At 37.8% G+C, this 20308-nt stretch overlaps 1 protein-coding gene across 3 annotated transcripts in view; it reads right to left on the reverse strand.

Moving 5' to 3' along the window:
• The window catches only part of LOC131697541 (serine/threonine-protein kinase Nek6-like), a 124945-nt gene that overhangs the window by 3727 nt on the left and 100910 nt on the right, over window positions 1-20308 (reverse strand). For all 3 annotated transcript variants that reach the window (XM_058987158.1, XM_058987157.1, XM_058987159.1), the window contains exons 8-9: window positions 11458-11552; window positions 1088-1201 (exon numbers count right to left, since the gene is read on the reverse strand). In XM_058987158.1, coding sequence (XP_058843141.1) covers window positions 1088-1201; window positions 11458-11552 — 209 coding nt within the window. The remainder of the gene's footprint in view (window positions 1-1087; window positions 1202-11457; window positions 11553-20308) is intronic.

Below are 20308 nucleotides of genomic sequence, written 5' to 3' on the forward strand. Positions count from 1 at the left end.
CTACACACCACACAGGCGCTGCCAGGGGAATCACAGCAGCGTCACTGCACGCCACACAGGCACTGCCAGGGGACTCGGAGCAGCACCACTGCACACCACACAGGCACTGCCAGGGGAATCGGAGCAGCACCACTGCACGCCACACAGGCGCTGCCAGGTGAATCAGAGCAGCACCACTGCACACCACACAGGCGCTGCCAGGGGAATCGGAGCAGCGACACTGCACACCACACAGGCACTGCCAGGGGACTCGGAGCAGCGTCACTGCACACCACAGAGGCGCTGCTAGGGGAATCGGAGCAGCGTCACTGCACGCCACACAGGCGCTGGAAAAATGCCATCAAACCTATAGTGCCGGAGGATAACACAGATCTGAATGGCTCCACTGCAGACCTGCAGGCGCCCTATCGGCCACAGGGGTCGCTGATGCGCGGTGAACCGTGGATTGCCCTGCCGACCTAAGCCCTCCCGACCCGGGCGGCGCTCGGCCAATTGTGCGCCACCCCCTGGGAACTCCTGGTCACGGTCTGCAATGACATAGCCTGGATTCGAACCTACAATCTCCAGGCTATAGGGCGCATCCTGCACTGCGGAGTCTGATCTCTGATTGACAATACTGAGACATTGTTGAAAACCTATACATTTTGTATTTAATTGTTTAAACAAGGTTCCATGTGCATTGATAAATCATTTGTAGGTTTCATTTTGTGTTTATATAATTTGATTCAGAAGGTCCTTTAAGACCCAACTTGACAAAATTCAAGATCAATCAGTTACAAGGAACTGAATAAGCTTAGATGGGCTGAATGGCCTCCTCTCGTTCAATAATTCAGATGTGTCTGTTCAGAAAGAAAAGAGTTTCATTTTAAGATAATTGTGTATCATGTTTATAAAGGGTTCAATCATTTTCATATACAGTATTTGAAGACAGGCGACTATCGATTCAGGCAGACCTACATATTTAGTTAGTAAGTGCTTTGAGTGAGGATGAATGTGCAAAAGTTGTCCAATCCCCATCAACAGGAAGCCGGAAGGAGTAACAGATGTATGGATACTGTACATGTATAGTTTTCCACATGGCTCTTACCTTGTCAGAGTAGTGGTCTGTTGGAAGTGGAGGATAATCGCATTGTTCAATCTTGTGGCACAGGGAAAACAGGGTCATTTTATCCCCATAGAATGGACTCTGCAGGGCTGCCATCTATATGGGGAAAAGATGGATGTTTGACTCCCTAGCTGCTTTGAAGTGCACTTCGCCCAGCGTCTGAGCTCATTAATTTAATGAACTAAGACCCAATCGGGCAAGCAGACATATATAAAATAAATGTATGACAGACTGACAGACAGACAGACAGACATACCTCCACATATCCCCATATTGCTGTACTAATGACATATCTATTTACATCACTATAGGACAGGCAGTTTTCTAGATCTGTGCCTCCCCAGCAGAGTATAGCTACATTCTTATGTGAGGGGGGAGGGGGTAGTGAAAACCCTAAAGGGGAAACGGTTGTAGTTTAAGCAATCCTAGCTTTGAGTCACGGAACCCGTGCATTGATCATGAGCAATTCAAATATTACAAAATAGAGGACAAAGAAAAATAAACCATCTTCATGCAGTGGTGTTTAACCCTTAATGCATTACTTCAACTGGAATCCATTTAAAGCTTAATCTCGTGATAATATCACAGCGCACAGATATATCTGCTTGAGGCAGCCACAAAGGAAAACTTCCCAGGGTAGCACTTTAATATGATAGATGATATCCTGGTCAGGATGTCCGAATCTGGGAATGTAAGGGGCTGCCTGGCCCTTCTGTTTTTCTCAATGTACTGTATATCACACTTACATGGGTGCAGAAACCTAGAGAACTGGTTATCCAGTTATGAGAAAAGCACATGATTTGTAAAAGGTATTATTAAGAATGCTAGTCCATCTGTCCATACGCCGGCACACTTACATTTATACATAAGTATACAATGGATGTATGGCATGGTGATCTACACTCTCATCCAGCAGATGGTTCTAACAATGTGCTTATCCTACCCTCCTATGAAAACGCAGTGTGATCCTAAACAGCCATTTAACATGAGAGTTATGTTTTGATCTATGCTGATACACAATGTCAAGGCAATTTCCAATACTGCTTGGTAAATACAGGTTCAACATACATACACAATGTACAAACACATAGTGTACATACCACTACTGCATGAAATCAGACAGCTACAACTAGTGGAATCATGTTTTACATGCTGTGTACTAGATAGATAGATAGATAGATAAATAGACAGACAGATAGATAGATATTTTACACAGTACACCGTCACTATAATGGCCTTCATTTTAACAAACCTGGCCCCTGGACCCCAAATAAATACATAAAAAAACTAAAAAGAAAGATCATATAAACATACACTGTCAGCATCCCGGTCTGTCACTTCCTCGTGAAGTCAGCTCTTTTGTCTTAATAAAACGCGTGCGCTGTGTAACTATGCATCTGAAACAAAAATTATTTTATGTTGCAACAAAGCTGGAAACTTTGAAAAAAGCAGTAACACAGGCATCTCTCTGTTGTGAACACAGGTTGTCAAAAAGCACTCTGTTTTTTGGCTTGTTCAGCAACCATGCGGCAAAGCAAAACCGATTAAAGATAAAACAACAACAACAAAGCTTGAGGATCTGATGAGCTTTTCATGTCGGGCTGATTTGAATAAAAGCTCAGTTTGGGATTCTTGCATGTTGGATTAAGATTTGGTGCACTTCGAAACGATTCATGCCAGATTGATTTTAAATAGAAGTTAAGCTTCAATTCGGGATTTTTGCTTTTTGTACTGCGTTTTAATTCTTTAACGAATAGGATAAAGCAAAGGCAAATTCTACTTGTATTCACAATCTCATCTCATTAACTTACTCCAACAGTTTATCCTTCCTGTTGATTGTCCTTTCGCTATAACGAATCCCTCGATATAACGAACAAAAGGCTTATAGCGAGGGTGTACTGTATATATATATATATATATCCACCTCAATACCAGACTGCAAATCTAAAATGCCCGCTATAACTATATAAAAACAAAACAAATCCTAGATGCTTTGCAAGGCCCCGGAAACAAATATTGTATTCAATACAGGCAGATGACACTTCATGAAACACTCCGTCCTAAACAATAATACAAATAATAAATACATAAAAAAAAACACCAACAAATGATTTTTGGTTGGTTAATGGAAGAGAGTACAGTATTAATAAAAAAGCAAGCTTGCTGTGTATTCTTCTGACAATGTCAAAAGAACCCTGAGGCTCTATATCTCTTCTTATTGTCTCGAAAAACAACGGCAACCAAAATGCTTCATTCTCATACGAAGGAACCAACAGTGCTAATGGGGATTGTCTTGAAAAGGTGATGTGTGCTGTGCTAGCGAGAAGCATGTCAGCTCAGCACGCAGCCCACACAGTGCCCCAGCTGCTTATTAATCCAGATGGGATTCAAGTGCTTCTTGTCACTCTCACTTAATATCACATCCACCACCAAAAAATGGAAGAATAGCATTCTAATGAATCACCATTGGATAATTGTTGATATTATTATTATTTTTTTCTTTCCTGCAGTGGTTTTTCAGAACTGCTCCTCTCACAGTTATAATGACTGCCTTTTCCATCCTTATTCCCTGGAATTGTGGTTGTGAAGTGTGTGTGTGTGTGTGTGTGTGTATATGTGTGATTGTGCAGCTGATGTCCCTCTGTGTGTGTGTGTGTGTGTATATGTGTGATTGTGCAACTGATGTCCCTCTGTGTGTGTGTGTGTGTTCGTGAAGCTGATGCCTCTTTATGTGTGTTTTTGTGAAGCTGATGTCCCTCTGTGTGTGTGTGTGTGTGTTTGTGAAGCTGATGTGACTCTGTGTGTGTGTGTGTGTGTGTTTGTGAAGCTGATGTGACTTTGTGTGTGTGTGTGTTTGTGAAGCTGATGTGCCTCTATGTATGTGTGTGTTTTTAATGTGGGCATGTTTTGACCTTTCACTCCTGGATGGGGCTCTTGTTCATTAGCATGTGCTGCGAGTGGCAGCCGCGGGGTGTTTCTGTCCTGCTGCTGACAGCCGCTGCCACCTCACCAACGACTTCACAGAAGAGAAAAAGAAATCTAAAATCATTTACTGGATACAATCCCCTTTCAAAAGATTCAAAGTCATACCTCATTTGTATAGAGTATAGACATTGTTGCAAACTCCACAGCTGAATCCATAACTATATGTTATCTATACGGTAAAGTAACAGGTGGAGTCTGGCTGTGAACGGGCTGTCCTATCTGGCCCAGGGCAAATGTCATGAGCACTCTACAAATAGAGCAGAACCCTTTGGGACAATATGGTCTAGAGCATATATCCCATCACTTAACCTCACCAGAAAGGGAGCAGAACAATATACAAGAAGCACCTTACTAAAGAGAGAACAATATACAAGAAGCACCTTACTAAAGAGAGCAGAACAATATACAAGAAGCACCTTACTAAAGAGAGAACAATATACAAGAAGCACCTTACTAAAGAGAGCAGAACAATATACAAGAAGCACCTTACTAAAGAGAGAACAATATACAAGAAGCACCTTACTAAAGAGAGAACAATATACAAGAAGCACCTTACTAAAGAGAGCAGAACAATATACAAGAAGCACCTTACTAAAGAGAGAACAATATACAAGAAGCACCTTACTAAAGAGAGAACAATATACAAGAAGCACCTTACTAAAGAGAGAACAATATACAAGAAGCACCTTACTAAAGAGAGCAGAACAATATACAAGAAGCACCTTACTAAAGAGAGCAGAACAATATACAAGAAGCACCTTACTAAAGAGAGAACAATATACAAGAAGCACCTTACTAAAGAGAGAACAATATACAAGAAGCACCTTACTAAAGAGAGCAGAACAATATACAAGAAGCACCTTACTAAAGAGAGAACAATATACAAGAAGCACCTTACTAAAGAGAGAACAATATACAAGAAGCATCTTACTAAAGAGAGAACAATAGACAAGAAGCACCTTACTAAAGAGAGCGGAACAATATACAAGAAGCACCTTACTAAAGAGAGCAGAACACCATTCTCTATACAATACATTATTATTATTATTATTATTTATTTCTTAGCAGACATTGCACCTCATAGGACATATCAAATCATTGCTAGAAGCATAAGGTTTCAACATGTAGTAATGCTTTAGGGAATTAAATATAGTGTCTATAAAATATATAATTAATTTGTATTTACATTAAAGGTTTAACATTTCCATCAATCTTTAATAACACTAACTTGTCTTAATGAGATGGGTGATTGACACAGATTTTAGAGCAAGGCTGTGACGTTTGAAAAGCTCTGTTGCAATAAATACAGTGAAATAAACAGCAAATAGATTTCTAATCTCATGTAACCGTGACTGTTGCTCTTAAAATAAAGCTCTTCGAGCGTTCTGTGGTTCTGTTTGATTACGTGCTTCATGGAAAACATTTCAATTCTGCCCTAAAGAGTCAGAGGAAGGAGCCAGGAATAATAAACCTCTTCTTTGATCATTTCTCGACCGCTCAGAGGTCGGTATCAGACAGGAAAGATGGGCCGATTATAATGATGGACTGTTTTAATTATTGTATTTTAAAACCTTATCAAACAAGTATGATACTGACAAACATCCCTGCCTCTGCTGTAAATACAAAATCAGAGCCATCGACATCAAGAAAAAGTAGATCCGCTGGAACAGCACACACATGTAAAAACACAGGTAGTGTTTGCACAGGCAGACAGGCTCCTCCAGGTATCCCCAGGTCATCCTTAGGAAGATTCTGTTTCTCTAATATATACCTCTAAATGTAAATGTGAAATGCATACATTAGGTCTGGCACAATAATCGGTTATTGTGATCTTAGGTTTAGTCTAAACATTCATTATACTGAAAAATGACTGTTGATAATGGAAGCGCTTCTTCTTATGTTTCCAGCCTCTGGTACTCTCGATAACTTGTGCCAAGCAATGCCTTAACCAACTAATAGGAATTATTTATTATTTCATGTAATGTGTCTGAATGGCAGCGGCTTATAAAGAGGTCTGGGTTAGCAATCTTTCAATAGCCTGCAGAATGTTTTACTGAGGATTTCATTGTTTGAGTGCAAGTCCCAGTACTGAGTGATACACCAGCAATGCTGTCCTGTGTACAGACAGCTTGCATGTCCAGCGGGGGTCCCATCTGACTGCACTATACTAAATGAGCTGCTCTCATGCCATGTCAGTGAATACAGTGGCACCCTTACACAGTTCAACATGTAAAAGAAGCCTTCTATCTCGGCTAGATATGACTATACTGTACCGGGGTGAATGCACCATGATACCATGTCATTTAAGTCTGCCTTCAAGCTCTGACATGCTGACATACAGGCTTGTTTTTGCTACCCGAATGCCTTTTTTAATAATAAGATAACAATCTTCCTTTTCTAAGGAAATAAAAGAAATAGCCCAGAGGATCAATGTCTTTATTTAGCTCTGCATGCAATAACGAGTAACATAGTTTAAAAGAGAAAGAATCATTTAGACTGAATTTACTGTGCAGTGGTGGCCATCAAAATCGAATTTCCACACATGCAGCATTTCCAAAAATAACAGCAGGTTTTAAACTTGAATGTGCCTAGTGGGAAGTAGACTGGTTTGGGTATGGCACCACTGACAGATCTGGAAGAAGCGTAATGGGCCAGGCTTTTGAGATCAGGATGGGTTTTACATGTTTAAATATGTTTCCATATTTACTTATTCAATTAGAAACTAGAAGGGCTTTGTCAATTTGACATTTGTTTATACAATTGTGTTGATAAAGCTTTGCCATTAATGTTTATTGGTATATGTATTTGACATAGAATAATAAGGTGTATGTGTGTTTTATATGGGCTGTGTTATAAACATGATGTATTTGATATAGAATAATAAGGTTTCTGTGTGTTTTATATGGGCTGTGTTATAAACATGATGTATTTGATATAGAATAATAAGGTTTCTGTGTGTTTTATATGGGCTGAGTGTTATACATGTGATGTATTTGATATAGAATAATAAGGTTTCTGTGTGTTTTATATGGGCTGAGTGTTATAAACATGATGTATATGATATAGAATAATAAGGTTTCTGTGTGTTTTATATGGTTTGTGTTATAAACATGATGTATTTGATATAGAATAATAAGGTTTCTGTGTGTTTTATATGGGCTGAGTGTTATAAACATGATGTATTTGGTATAGAATAAGGTTTCTGTGTGTTTTATACGGGCTGAGTGTTATAAACATGTTACTTGTCTTATATCGTACAGTAGGTGCATACATACACCATCCATAAGTTCAAAAAACACTTCATCACAATTCTAAGATAAACGTTTCGACTCGTCCTTCTTCAGTGTACTCCTGCAGTTTGTCTTCCCTGTCTTTGTTCCTTTGGGACTGCTTTGCAGAGAGTTTTGTAATCAGGTTTTCTATATGTCATAAAAGCCCAAGCTCCTCAGCCGTTTGCATTACACACAGGGTGCACATTCCATACAAAAACACACCTATTACAGGTCTTTAATCTTGAACCGTTTGAAGCCAGCATGCACAATCATGTTTCTCAGAAAAAAAAAATCAGCGTTGTATTTCATTTTTAACAGAGGCCAATCTCAGTCCTCCATAAAGGGAAGTTAACTGTATTCCAAAGCAGTGTTTGTCAGCGTAGGTTACAGTCCTTTTCTTATCGCTGCCCACAAGGAATAGTCTGTCTTCTTTTCATATGGGGCAGAGCAATGACCCTCCGCTCCAAGGAAGCCGTTTGTTATCTGATTAGCATAGTTAAGAACCCTGGCCTTTTACAGTACAGCGGCCCAAGGCATTCTGATTGCATTGGTAATTACTGAATGTGTCTTTATAGTGGTGTGAGCCATTGTACTCCAGAGAAAGGGTTCTACTGTCTGTGTTAACTCTGCAGACTCCTCATACTATTACAAGCCCTCGTGAATCTGCATGGCTGACTCTAGTTTGCACTCCGACTGACCCTCTTCCATAACTATAGAAACCTTATCCACTGACTCCTGCGGGTTCCCATGTTGTACATGCCTAAAACGACTGCAGACAATGGTAATATATATATATATGGGACACGGCCAGGGAGCAGCATGTTGAAGAGAATAATGTCACTCCAGGTACACAGTCCCCTCCAGAAGGAATAGCTATTGCAGCCTGAACGATCTATGTACTGTTTGCAGGTGCTCTCCTATATGCACTGGAAAGCAATGCAGATTAAAAACATATTTTCAGTTCTTGGTTGAAACAAAAACTCTGGGCTGTTATGGGTTCTTGAGGACTAGGATTGACATCCACTGCAAATATATAAAGCACTTTCTTACACAACTCTTGCCATTTGTGCCACATTGTGTGGTGGTTAGTGATATTTACTAATGTCCACTGGGGCTAGGCTATATTTCAAGGCGAAAGACATGAGAGGGTAGTGAATGCTGTGCCACTGCCTTAGCCAACATGTTATTAGGATCAGCTGAATTAACAGCTTATTATGACATTTGTCTGAATAGGGGTTCCATTGTGGAGATACTATTAAAAACATATGAATGCTCACACACACACACACACACACAGAGTTGAGATTTTTTGGACTTGTTTTGATAAAATGAATGTCCATAGTACATTAACAGCCCATGCTGTAATCTTTTAAAGGGTTTTTTAAATCTTTGTTTTCTTCAGTTTCATTTAGCTGTTTCTCATCTACTGTTATGTGTCTACTCATTTTGTGTTCTTTATTTATTTGCGGATAGACTGCTGTCTTCACTCAGAAAGCTGGTGTTGTACCAGTTATGTGGAGTTTTATCCCCAAATATATTAAATGAAATAAGTGAAATGTCACTCATTTTTGGCTGTGGTTTTGTAACTAATAACAAATAAAATGGCAGTTTGTCATGGAATTTAGAATGTAGTGGTGCATAGTGGTTTATTCAGTGTGAAGCGGCTCAATAGTATGCAAGCCATGTTATACGCTATATATACACACGGTCATGTGATGCTGTTTAACCAATCACAGGTTGATATTTTAAATATATATGTTTTAAATATATATATATATTCTATGTTACCATGGCAACAGACCCCTAAACTGGAACAAATTGCTCTGGATATGAATTCCGTTCATACGTATGAACATGACTAATATTTTCTTCATATTATACTTCTTCCTACGTCATCACCGTCTTTGTGTGCAGTCAGTGCTGCTTAATGTCAACTGCCGCCATATTAATTACTAATTACAACAAGCACTGTGTAAAGTGGAGAATAATAGGCTCCATTCAAAACAAAGATATGGACAATTCGTAAAAAACGAGTTTCACACCAATAACAGAAGAATTTAAAAAAGAAATGTTTTTTAAAAGAGCAAAGAAATGAAAATACAAGAAAACCAGCTTAATAAAGAAGAAACATAGAATATACAAAATAATAACATGGGTCAGAATGTATTACCACTCGTGCATTACGGCTCAAAAGCAACTCCAGAAATAGTACTGTGTGGCAATATATTCGGACCCATATATTATTCGATTTATATATTCATATAGACATACTTACTGGAAGGATATTGAACCCCCAGTGTACCAGAAGTTAATAATAAGCTATATTTATTTACATAAGTACAGTCCTCAGAATTCACAGAAATATGGAACAGAGCCTTTTTTTTTACGGAGATATGTGTCGACTACAATATAGTCATACACTATATATTTATACATGTGCTTCCCAAATGTGTTTTTGTTACCTATCGGGGTTTTATTTATTGAATTTTTTCATTTAATTGACCCTATCATTTTGATCACTTCATGCCGACTGTAACGCATGTGTCTGTTGACGATGACATTGTTAAACTGTTAAACGTGTGATAATATGTACTGACTGTATTCTGGCAGATGCACTGAAATGAACCGCTGTTAAATTGTGAAAAGAACAAAACAAACAGCTAAATGCAACAAATAATGTGTTCTTGTGTAGTGTCCACCTGGTATTCTAAAATAAAGTACTGTAATCAATAATGAGAATACATGTTTAACAACATCTGGCTGAACATGTATTTATACACACACAATCATGTGTACCCTAGCGATGAACAGAAACCCTGCATGCTTGACAGGCTCCCGTGTAATGTGAAATTGAATAGCTGAGTATATAAATCAATGCCCATTTCCTCTGCCTAGCCCAGTTGAGAGTAAAACAGGCTGTTAAACTCAAGCAGTGCTGCAGCATTCAGAGACCTGTAAGCAGCATTGCCATTGATTTTGTATTTAGCTCCTAGCACTAATGTCTCTTCCTCTAAACACAAACCCCACACAACTTCCACAGACTGCCACAGCACAGATCACCAAAGATGATTCAGAGGGTTCACTTGGGCCTGGTAATACACTAACAGCAGTCCGTTTACAGTATTAAGCAGGCTTGTAGCTGCAGTAGATGGGGATTCACTTCGAAGAAAGGGCTAATTGAAAATCCAATTCTGTTCTGAATGCAGCTTCTGCAGCCAACTCCAACTCTGACAGCATGCGTCAGTGGCTTTCTAACAAAAGGCAGCCCTTGTGTTGAAAGAGGAATGTTTTGTTTTTTGTATGTTGAAGACAAGCTATGATGAGGCATGTTACAAGGCACTTGATTCAACAAAAAAAAAGCCCCAATTTTGCTTTATACAGCATTCCAAGAACTCATCATTATTATTATTGGTTTACTATTCTCTGCTAATGGACACCACCTGTCATTATTATTATTATTATTATTATTATTATTATTATTATTATTATTATTATTATTATTATTATTATTATTATTATTTAACAATAGCCTGCAGATTTAAAGTTGTATCTGAGGATGATAGGGAGAAATGTGTGGAAGAGCTGAATAATGAAAGTACATACACGAGTTAGAAATGAGCTCAGAGAAGTCGATGAATCACAAGATATACATGGAACTCATTTAGACCCACTTGACATTTCTGAATTATGTCACCATGTATTATAACAAATAAAATACACCAACGCTGTGCATATGTTACTTTCTTCTAAACTGTCAGTCTTGTAACTGTACTGAAGTCTTTTCTAAAGTAATAAAATAAATGATAAATAATGTAGTTTGATTAATAGAGAGGTGGTCTGTGCACTGTAAACATTAACTGTAGGTGCCAAAGTTTATACAGTAAATTACATCTTCTAGTTCTGTTATCACTAGGAAGCAATACAGAAATTAAAAAGGGGTTGCTTTTTCTCAATCATATTTCTGTTTAATATAAATGTACAGGAAAAGCTAATATGGCCTATTTACTATTGTAGTAATCCACCTTAATTCTTCCAGTTTAACTGAATGTGTGGTACAAACAGTGCATTCTGTACAAGCACATAGAGTAGACTTACCTCGTATAACAAACAGCCCAAAGACCAGATATCGGATTTAAAGTTGTATCCGTTTTCATGTATTCTCTCAGGAGACATGTAGTAGGGTGTTCCCACTGGAAAGCAAAACGGGATGTATTTAAACTTCAAAAGTAACAGAAAACGTATGTAATAATATCCAGTGAGGGATATAAAAAGACTATATAATAATAAGTTACCCTGAATGCAGGGATAGTGTGATCAGTAATTTATTGTAACCCATTCCCAAGTGACAAGAGTCCTCGAGTGTCCTTGTTAAACAGTTTACTATGTGTATGTGTTTACAATTCAAAGCACAGCACGGGTCATATTTGAATTGGCTGCAGTTACTGTTTAAATATATTGAAAACATTTTTATGACGTCACATCTGGATCTTTCAATCATTTTTCAATTCAACTGAAAATTGTCTATTCACCGAAGAAAACAGGACTTGTTAGAAAACTGTGGATTTGTCAATACAGTACAGTACTGCACCCCTCCACTGGGAGACACATTATTACAGCATTGCGTTGTATGGTTTGAGACAAGCTATGCCTTAAGATCTGTAGATCTGGGGAAACTTAAATGCCCAAGAATAAAGAAAGCAATTGGCAAAAGGGTGTTTGTAACGCAGGCCTCAGCTCCTGAGCAGATGAGGGGGTTTAAAGAGCTGCTGGGTGGACATCTAGTGGAGAAACATGGGTGGAAATGGAAAGGACACGTCTGTATTTCTTGACCTTCATGTTTGACTATACATGACTGTGTGAGTGATTGTAGTAATGCCTGCTGTATCCTCTGGGACATCACTGACAACAAGCAAGTGGCTCCCAAATTAAAAATCAAATACGTATCCCTGAAAGTTGCTGTAGAGAGAGCTTGACAGATTATTCAGTTGACACGAATCTGTTTGATTAGCTCAATGGTTTGGGTCTGCCATCTAAACTTATCATTAGCTAAAATATTTATTTGGTTTCTCCAATATTTTCTTCTTCAATATTAGTCAAATGTTGGGAATTTAAATGAGCTGCTTTACACATTTTACATAATGAAGCCTTACTATATAAGTTAACATGTGCAGTCAACCCTGTCTCTTGGTGCAAGACTCCTCATGAGCACTTTGGATGAGCAAGAGGACAGCAAAGCAAAGCTGAGCGAAACGAGACACTCCTAGAACATAGACCATATCAGAGACAGGGTCAGCTGTGCATATTAACTTATTATAAATCATGTTTTAATTAAAAGAAAAAAACACAATACAAGAACAATGTCATTAGCCACATCTCTAGAATTTTTGTCATTTGCTAGTCTACCGTGCACCAGACTACACAAAATAAGATGTATTAGAATATGCGGAAATCTGGCATTTTGATTGGCTGAGTGATGCCTTATAATATAATATATAGGACTATGGATATTGAAACTTACTGCAATAGTCTGAATATGCTTTGGTGTATACTGCATATCTGCTATCTTTTTGACTGGATAAGCTTGCAAGACAGCAACGTAACCTATCAATATATTGAAAGAAAAACATAACAATGGAAATGAAAAGAAGAATCTTATTTAAAAAACTGTTAAAAACATGCAGAAAGTCAGACAGAAAGTCAGTTTCCCAGTAAAATGAAGGCCAGTGCTGGGAGACGAGAGGGTTTTTCTATTGGGGAGTGTGGCGAGGAAGTTTCTTAATCTATGATATCTCAGTTGCTTGACAGAATGCGCCGTGTCAACACTGCTGTGTAGCCCGAGGTGTGGAATTCTGTGCAGTTTCTGAAACCGAGAATGTCAGGTTCATTGCGCGAGAAGCTCAGATACAATAAAATGAACACTCACGGTCTGACAGAAAGTTGTGGTGTTCACCTTTATGTTAGTGTGCGACCGAATGGTAGACTTTGTTCAATTTAAAATTGTCGTCTCGAATAAAGCCTAAAAATAACATTCGATCAAACAGGAGTGACAGCATTTCCGATAACGGATGAGTGCGCCACACGCTTTATCTGGATTTTGTGCATCAGGCTGTTCAATTTAAGTAGGTTCCTGGAGTAGCCAACATCAAAAACATCCTTCTATTTAAAGCTGCACATGCCCACGTCTGTTTAAAAATATTTATTGAAGGTTGTTAGCAAATAAAAATGCCTTCTGAGACTCCCCATTTCAAGACAGATCTTATAATGTTTAAATACGGCTCAGGATAAAAGACTGACAAGCCTGATTTCTTTTATGGTCTGTCCAGCAATACACAGAAATCGCTTATAATGAGCTTGTTCCACCAAACTGCTCAAGTCTTCCAATTTAATCATCCTGGGTTTGCCAATGCATTACATTAGTCAATATGACAAGAACAGTATAATCAGGGGCTATTAATCAAAAATGTTACATTGGCGTTATCTTTGGAAGATTTTGTAAAGGTAGCCCAATACTCAATGCATATAATACATCTAAATACTTCTATAAAAATACAGAAAATGACTGTAGCGATTAATTATTGTTTGCAAATAGCCTTACAGAGTTCCTACTTGATCTTGTATACAGTTTTATATTCCGTCCACATTATTTTATTATCTTTAACTGGATGTTCAGTCTTTTTAATGAGTCTCTTTTGAATTCAAGAGATATTCATTGACAGACTTGCTTGCATCTTTGCATGGATAACAGTTATTTAAGCTCATTTTACCTTTGTTTGCACTTATCTTTGTGGCTCATTGTTACTGCAAATGTATATAACCATTGTGTTTTGTGTGACATTTAAGACATCTCTGATAATAATAAAAGGAATCAAGGTTTCGTGTTGTTTAACCCACCACATTGTCACTACAGTACAACTCTGCAGACAGTCCACACATAATACACTGGGACAACAAGCACCAAACCAGTAAAAACGGCTGCTCTGAAGAGTTGCAGGTAAGTGTTATACTGTTAAATGACTGTATTTCAATCCTCTTTGAAATGAGCCTGTGTCTTTGCTTCAGAATAAGACCTTAAACTTTAAACTGTGCTTTACTTTACAGTACACTTACTTTGGGATGATAACAACACCAATGCTTTAAAAGGCTGAACCAAGAGGTTCGGAATAAGAAAATGCAGGCATTTGCTGGAAATATATTTTACACTTGTTTATTTGTACACCAACCCACAATAGCGTAAACTAGGAAAAATACACATTTGGTGTATATTAAGCATCTTTGTATTGTCACTTTGGTTATTAGAAATGGTGTTGTCTTTCTCTTAAAATCAAACATATTTATATATTTCAATGTATGGGATATACATCTCATTCCAAGGGGGTCCTGGTGAAATTCACACAACTAAATCACATAACTCAAAGCAATAACAATTGAATGCACTCCTGGAAAATGAATCAACACATGGAGGTGTGCTTTACCTCGACACCAGGCAGAGAGTTACAAAACATACTGCAAACAAAACCAGGGTCTTACATGTATTCAACTGCCCTTTACTTGTGTCACTGAAACCTAGAAAACACATTTCTGACCTAAGGAGAAGGGCAGAGTTAAAATCACCCTGCATTTGTCATTGTTGATGACAGGGGAATGTTCCACAATATGACAGTTACTGCGGTAGAGATCAGCACTTCTGGTTTAGCAGAGACACTAGAAGCCCATACAATTCCCCATTAAAAAAACAAATGGATCTATCCGTTACTGTACAGACTAAAGCCTTTACAGATGTTTGCAAGGACATTTCCTGAATTACGATGGGAGCCATTTATTTAAAGTGGTATTGTTTTTGTAAATCTTCAAATATTGACTACATTTTAATAAATTCCTTATGCTGATGGATCACTATAAAATACTTATGTGTCTATCTACAATACCTGCATGCCTTCTCTGGTCTACCAACAGAAATGGAAAACTGTGCTGGCTTGTGGTGGTTGCTTGCCTAGTATCCTGGTATCCCAAAAGCACGTTTGTCACAAACATGTACATGACTTCAATGAGCAAGCCATCACACCAGTGCACTGCCTAAAATGTTTCTATTTTTTAGCAATGAAGAACAATTGGAGGCGGGTCATTCATTGCTCATTAAACCCCATTCAGACTCCTAGGTTATTAAATATTTTGATATCTGTGCATTTCCAGAGAAATGCAAGTCAGTTATTTGTATAACCTAGCCCTGTGTCCAGGGGTGAAATTCTGCTGGTACTCACCGGTACTCAGTACCGGGACTTATTTTAATGCTGGTACTGGGTACTGGGACTGATTATATCAGCTTTTCATCTAACATGCTTGCATTCCGTCCACTGTTACAGTTGTTTATTTTCCACAGTCCACTAGCGTTCTGTTAGAAAACAGTCTCGTCACAGAAACTAAACAATCATTAGAATATTCTTGAAATGAACCAGTGGCAGTGGATGATCTATTTGCTTTGGTTCTTGGCAGGAAGCTCATGAGAAGTTATTTGGCAGCTTTGGTGCCAATCTTCATTAAACCAATCGGTCAGTCCCATCCGCCTATGATTGGTCAATAACATTGTCGGTACCCTCCCATGATCGACTACTAATGGATGACATCTGAAGTAAGTTTACTGTTATGAAATATTTAATTGTCTCCTGATTAATATACTGTATATATTTTTTCCTTTTAAACCTTCAAAACAATGAATATGACGGAATTTGCTAAATATAGGCGCTTTCTGAGGCATGTGAAATAAAATCAATTTAAAAGTAAAATATGATTTCTGGTATCCACTCTACAGAGAAATAATACATAATTATTTTCTTAATGTACACGATGAAACTAGTAAGCTACTGAGTTTTTTTAATGTTAATACCATGCATATAAAAATTAAAGTCATGCTTGCGTCCACGCTAGCTAAGTAAAGTTTTGTCGTGTTAAATTTAACTGTTCATAAATCCAGTTGGATTCAGAAGTTGACCATTCTGCGAGAGAAACAACGCCACTTATAGTCCAGCTGGAACTTTTTCTTTATGAGTGTGAAATATTTTGTTTAATTACAAGCAACTGTTAAACAACAACAGTAATCACTACTGATGAAAAATCAACTGAAGGCAGTGTACAGCATGTATAACACTGACATGACCCCATCACATTTCAATTGAAGAAACTCTACAGCATGTATAACACTGACACGATCCCATCACATTTCAATTGAAGAAACTCTACAGCATGTATAACACTGACATGACCCCATCACATTTCAATTGAAGAAACTCTACAGCATGTATAACACTGACACGATCCCATCACATTTCAATTGAAGAAACTCTACAGCATGTATAACACTGACATGACCCCATCACATTTCAATTGAAGAAACTCTACAGCATGTATAACACTGACACGACCCCATCACATTTCAATTGAAGAAACTCTACAGCATGTATAACACTGACACGACCCCATCACATTTCAATTGAAGAAACTCTACAGCATGTATAACACAGACATGATCCCATCACATTTCAATTGAAGAAACTCTACAGCATGTATAACACTGACACGACCCTATCACATTTCAATTGAAGAAACTCTACAGCATGTATAACACTGACACGACCCCATCACATTTCAATTGAAGAAACTCTACAGCATGTATAACACAGACATGATCCCATCACATTTCAATTGAAGAAACTCTACAGCATGTATAACACTGACACGACCCTATCACATTTCAATTGAAGAAACTCTACAGCATGTATAACACTGTCATGATCCCATCACATTTCAATTGAAGAAACTCTACAGCATGTATAACACAGACATGATCCCATCACATTTCAATTGAAGAAACTCTACAGCATGTATAACACTGTCATGATCCCATCACATTTCAATTGAAGAAACTCTACAGCATGTATAACACAGACATGATCCCATCACATTTCAATTGAAGAAACTCTACAGCATGTATAACACTGACACGACCCCATCACATTTCAATTGAAGAAACTCTACAGCATGTATAACACAGACATGATCCCATCACATTTCAATTGAAGAAACTCTACAGCATGTATAACACTGACACGACCCTATCACATTTCAATTGAAGAAACTCTACAGCATGTATAACACTGACACGACCCCATCACATTTCAATTGAAGAAACTCTACAGCATGTATAACACAGACATGATCCCATCACATTTCAATTGAAGAAACTCTACAGCATGTATAACACTGACACGACCCTATCACATTTCAATTGAAGAAACTCTACAGCATGTATAACACTGTCATGATCCCATCACATTTCAATTGAAGAAACTCTACAGCATGTATAACACAGACATGATCCCATCACATTTCAATTGAAGAAACTCTACAGCATGTATAACACTGTCATGATCCCATCACATTTCAATTGAAGAAACTCTACAGCATGTATAACACAGACATGATCCCATCACATTTCAATTGAAGAAACTCTACAGCATGTATAACACTGTCATGATCCCATCACATTTCAATTGAAGAAACTCTACAGCATGTATAACACTGACACGATCCCATCACATTTCAATTGAAGAAACTCTACAGCATGTATAACGCTGACATGATCCCATCACATTTCAATTGAAGAAACTCTACAGCATGTATAACACTGTCATGATCCCATCACATTTCAATTGAAGAAACTCTACAGCATGTATAACACTGACATGATCCCATCACATTTCAATTGAAGAAACTCTACAGCATGTATAACACTGGCATGATCCCATCACATTTCAATTGAAGAAACTCTACAGCATGTATAACACTGTCATGATCCCATCACATTTCCTCTTGTTCAGCTTTGAGAAGCCTTTTCAAAAGCTATTTTGTTCTAGGGTAGTTCAGGGTAATTAATATAGACAGAAACACAGCAAAGAAGCACACATAAAGTAACATATCATTGTAGGATAAGTAATAAGTATAAAAATAAAACTATAACAAGAGGGATATCTGTTCTAATCCAAGGCTATCAATGTATCACGGCCAGGTCCTGTTTTAGGGGAGCACCCAGGGTCTGGAAAGTATGGGGTGATTTCAGAGAACACTATGGAAATTAAAATAACCATCAAGTACATCATTTTTTTTAATAGTAGTGCCTGATACATTAAAAATGTCAGCCCCTATTCTGCATTGTTTGACCAAGACCTTTTTGTATATATATTTTTTATAGCAGTTTTTGTTTATAGAATATCACCTCTTTTTTAGGATATCTTGAAACAAAGCTCTCTCTCTACAGCAGCTACTGCACAGTGTAATACTTCTTAATACATATAATTTCAGGTTTAGCTTAAGTGTTATATTACAGTACATGACTGATAGATGCAGAGGGTACACCACTTTCAGTGTTTTCATCTTCTTTGTTGAATTGGTTATATTTTATCAGTTATTTTTAAGGCTTATTTTTATTAAAACATGTAGAAGTATTTATTCACTGGCGCTCAAATTGGCTACCTGTCAATCTTTTCACATTTTCCCGAATCTGAACTTGCGTAATTTTCCCAGGACTCACTCATTTGCTCATCTGCCCTTGTTTTTCCCCCTACATTTTTAATTTCAACTATTCTGAAAAAAGGCAGTTTAATATTGATCAAAGGGAGAATTTCAGGTACTGCACACCGTTTCTATAATTTCACTGGTGTCATGCAATTTTACAAATACGTGAGCTGATTTTCTTAAACAAATGCGTCAGAAGGTTAGAATATGTACAGAAAATAATCTTTTTGAAAGTCCAGCAGCAGCAGTAGCTTGATGTGGTGATGAGCATTTTGCTTCCTGCTAGATATCCTCATGTATCTTGTGCGCAATGCACGGGCAAATCCTTCATTTTTCTTTCATTACCCCGTCATGTTCTGTCACTTCATTTTTTTGTATGCAATCTTTCTTGACAAATACAAGTTGCTGCCTGGTAATGCGTTTGACGTTCATTCAGTTTTTTGCTCTAATTATGGTTTCCATATCTGACACTGAGGCGGCCAGGCTGCCAAAGTATGATAGTACACCTGTCAGAACGGTTGTGGTACTGTCTAATGCCCTTTCATGCCACTCTGATGTTAGCAAATATGAAAAAAGAAGAAATTCTATTGAATATATTTGCATAGGCCTGTGCTCAGTAGCCTTCAGAGTTCAGAGTAGTTGCCTGGGCAACATAGGAATTCTAACCACAATTGTAGCATGTACATTTTGCCTAAATTTGTTTATCTGCCTATGAGTAAATGTAGTCAGTATGTCTTGTTTTCTTGCTGTTAAAACACTGTCTCAGGAATATTTAAAGTTTAGCTAAGAAAAGGTAATCTCAAGTGAACTATGCTCTTATAAAATCATGCTTTTTATTCTCCACTGGGTGTTCTGACTGAAACAAGTGAATCTAAAACTTGAATCAGCAGAAAGAAGTGTTCTAGTCGAATCTGTTTTTCCAAGCTTCTTCAGCAGCAGTGTGTTGTTGCACTTCTGCCTGCCTTGCACTTGCATTCATTTAAAATACAGAGAAGTCATTGATTTCTCCCTCTTGAATTCCACTCAAGCCGACTGGCCTAACATGTGTCTTATACTTAAATATGCACATATTTCAAATCTGAAGGGACAACAGAGGTGTTAAAAAAATCATTACTGGGTCCAGATCGGTCTAAAAAAAAATGTCAGATCTGCTCGCAATTGTCAAAGCAAGGAGAAGTGTTGTAATTAAAGTCAAAATCTTGAAACTAACGGCACTCGGAGTAGCAACTCTGGTAAGCTGTTAAGTTCACTTTACTTCTTTGTTCACAAGCTCCTGCTTCATTTAAATACATAATTAGCCTGCTTTAAATTTTAAAGACAGTTTTATCAGGAACACCAGGCCAGCGTCTTAACCGATTTCAGGAGCAAATCAACAAGAACA

This window comes from Acipenser ruthenus, chromosome 15 (assembly GCF_902713425.1).
Source record: "Acipenser ruthenus chromosome 15, fAciRut3.2 maternal haplotype, whole genome shotgun sequence".
Lineage (NCBI taxonomy): Eukaryota > Metazoa > Chordata > Actinopteri > Acipenseriformes > Acipenseridae > Acipenser > Acipenser ruthenus.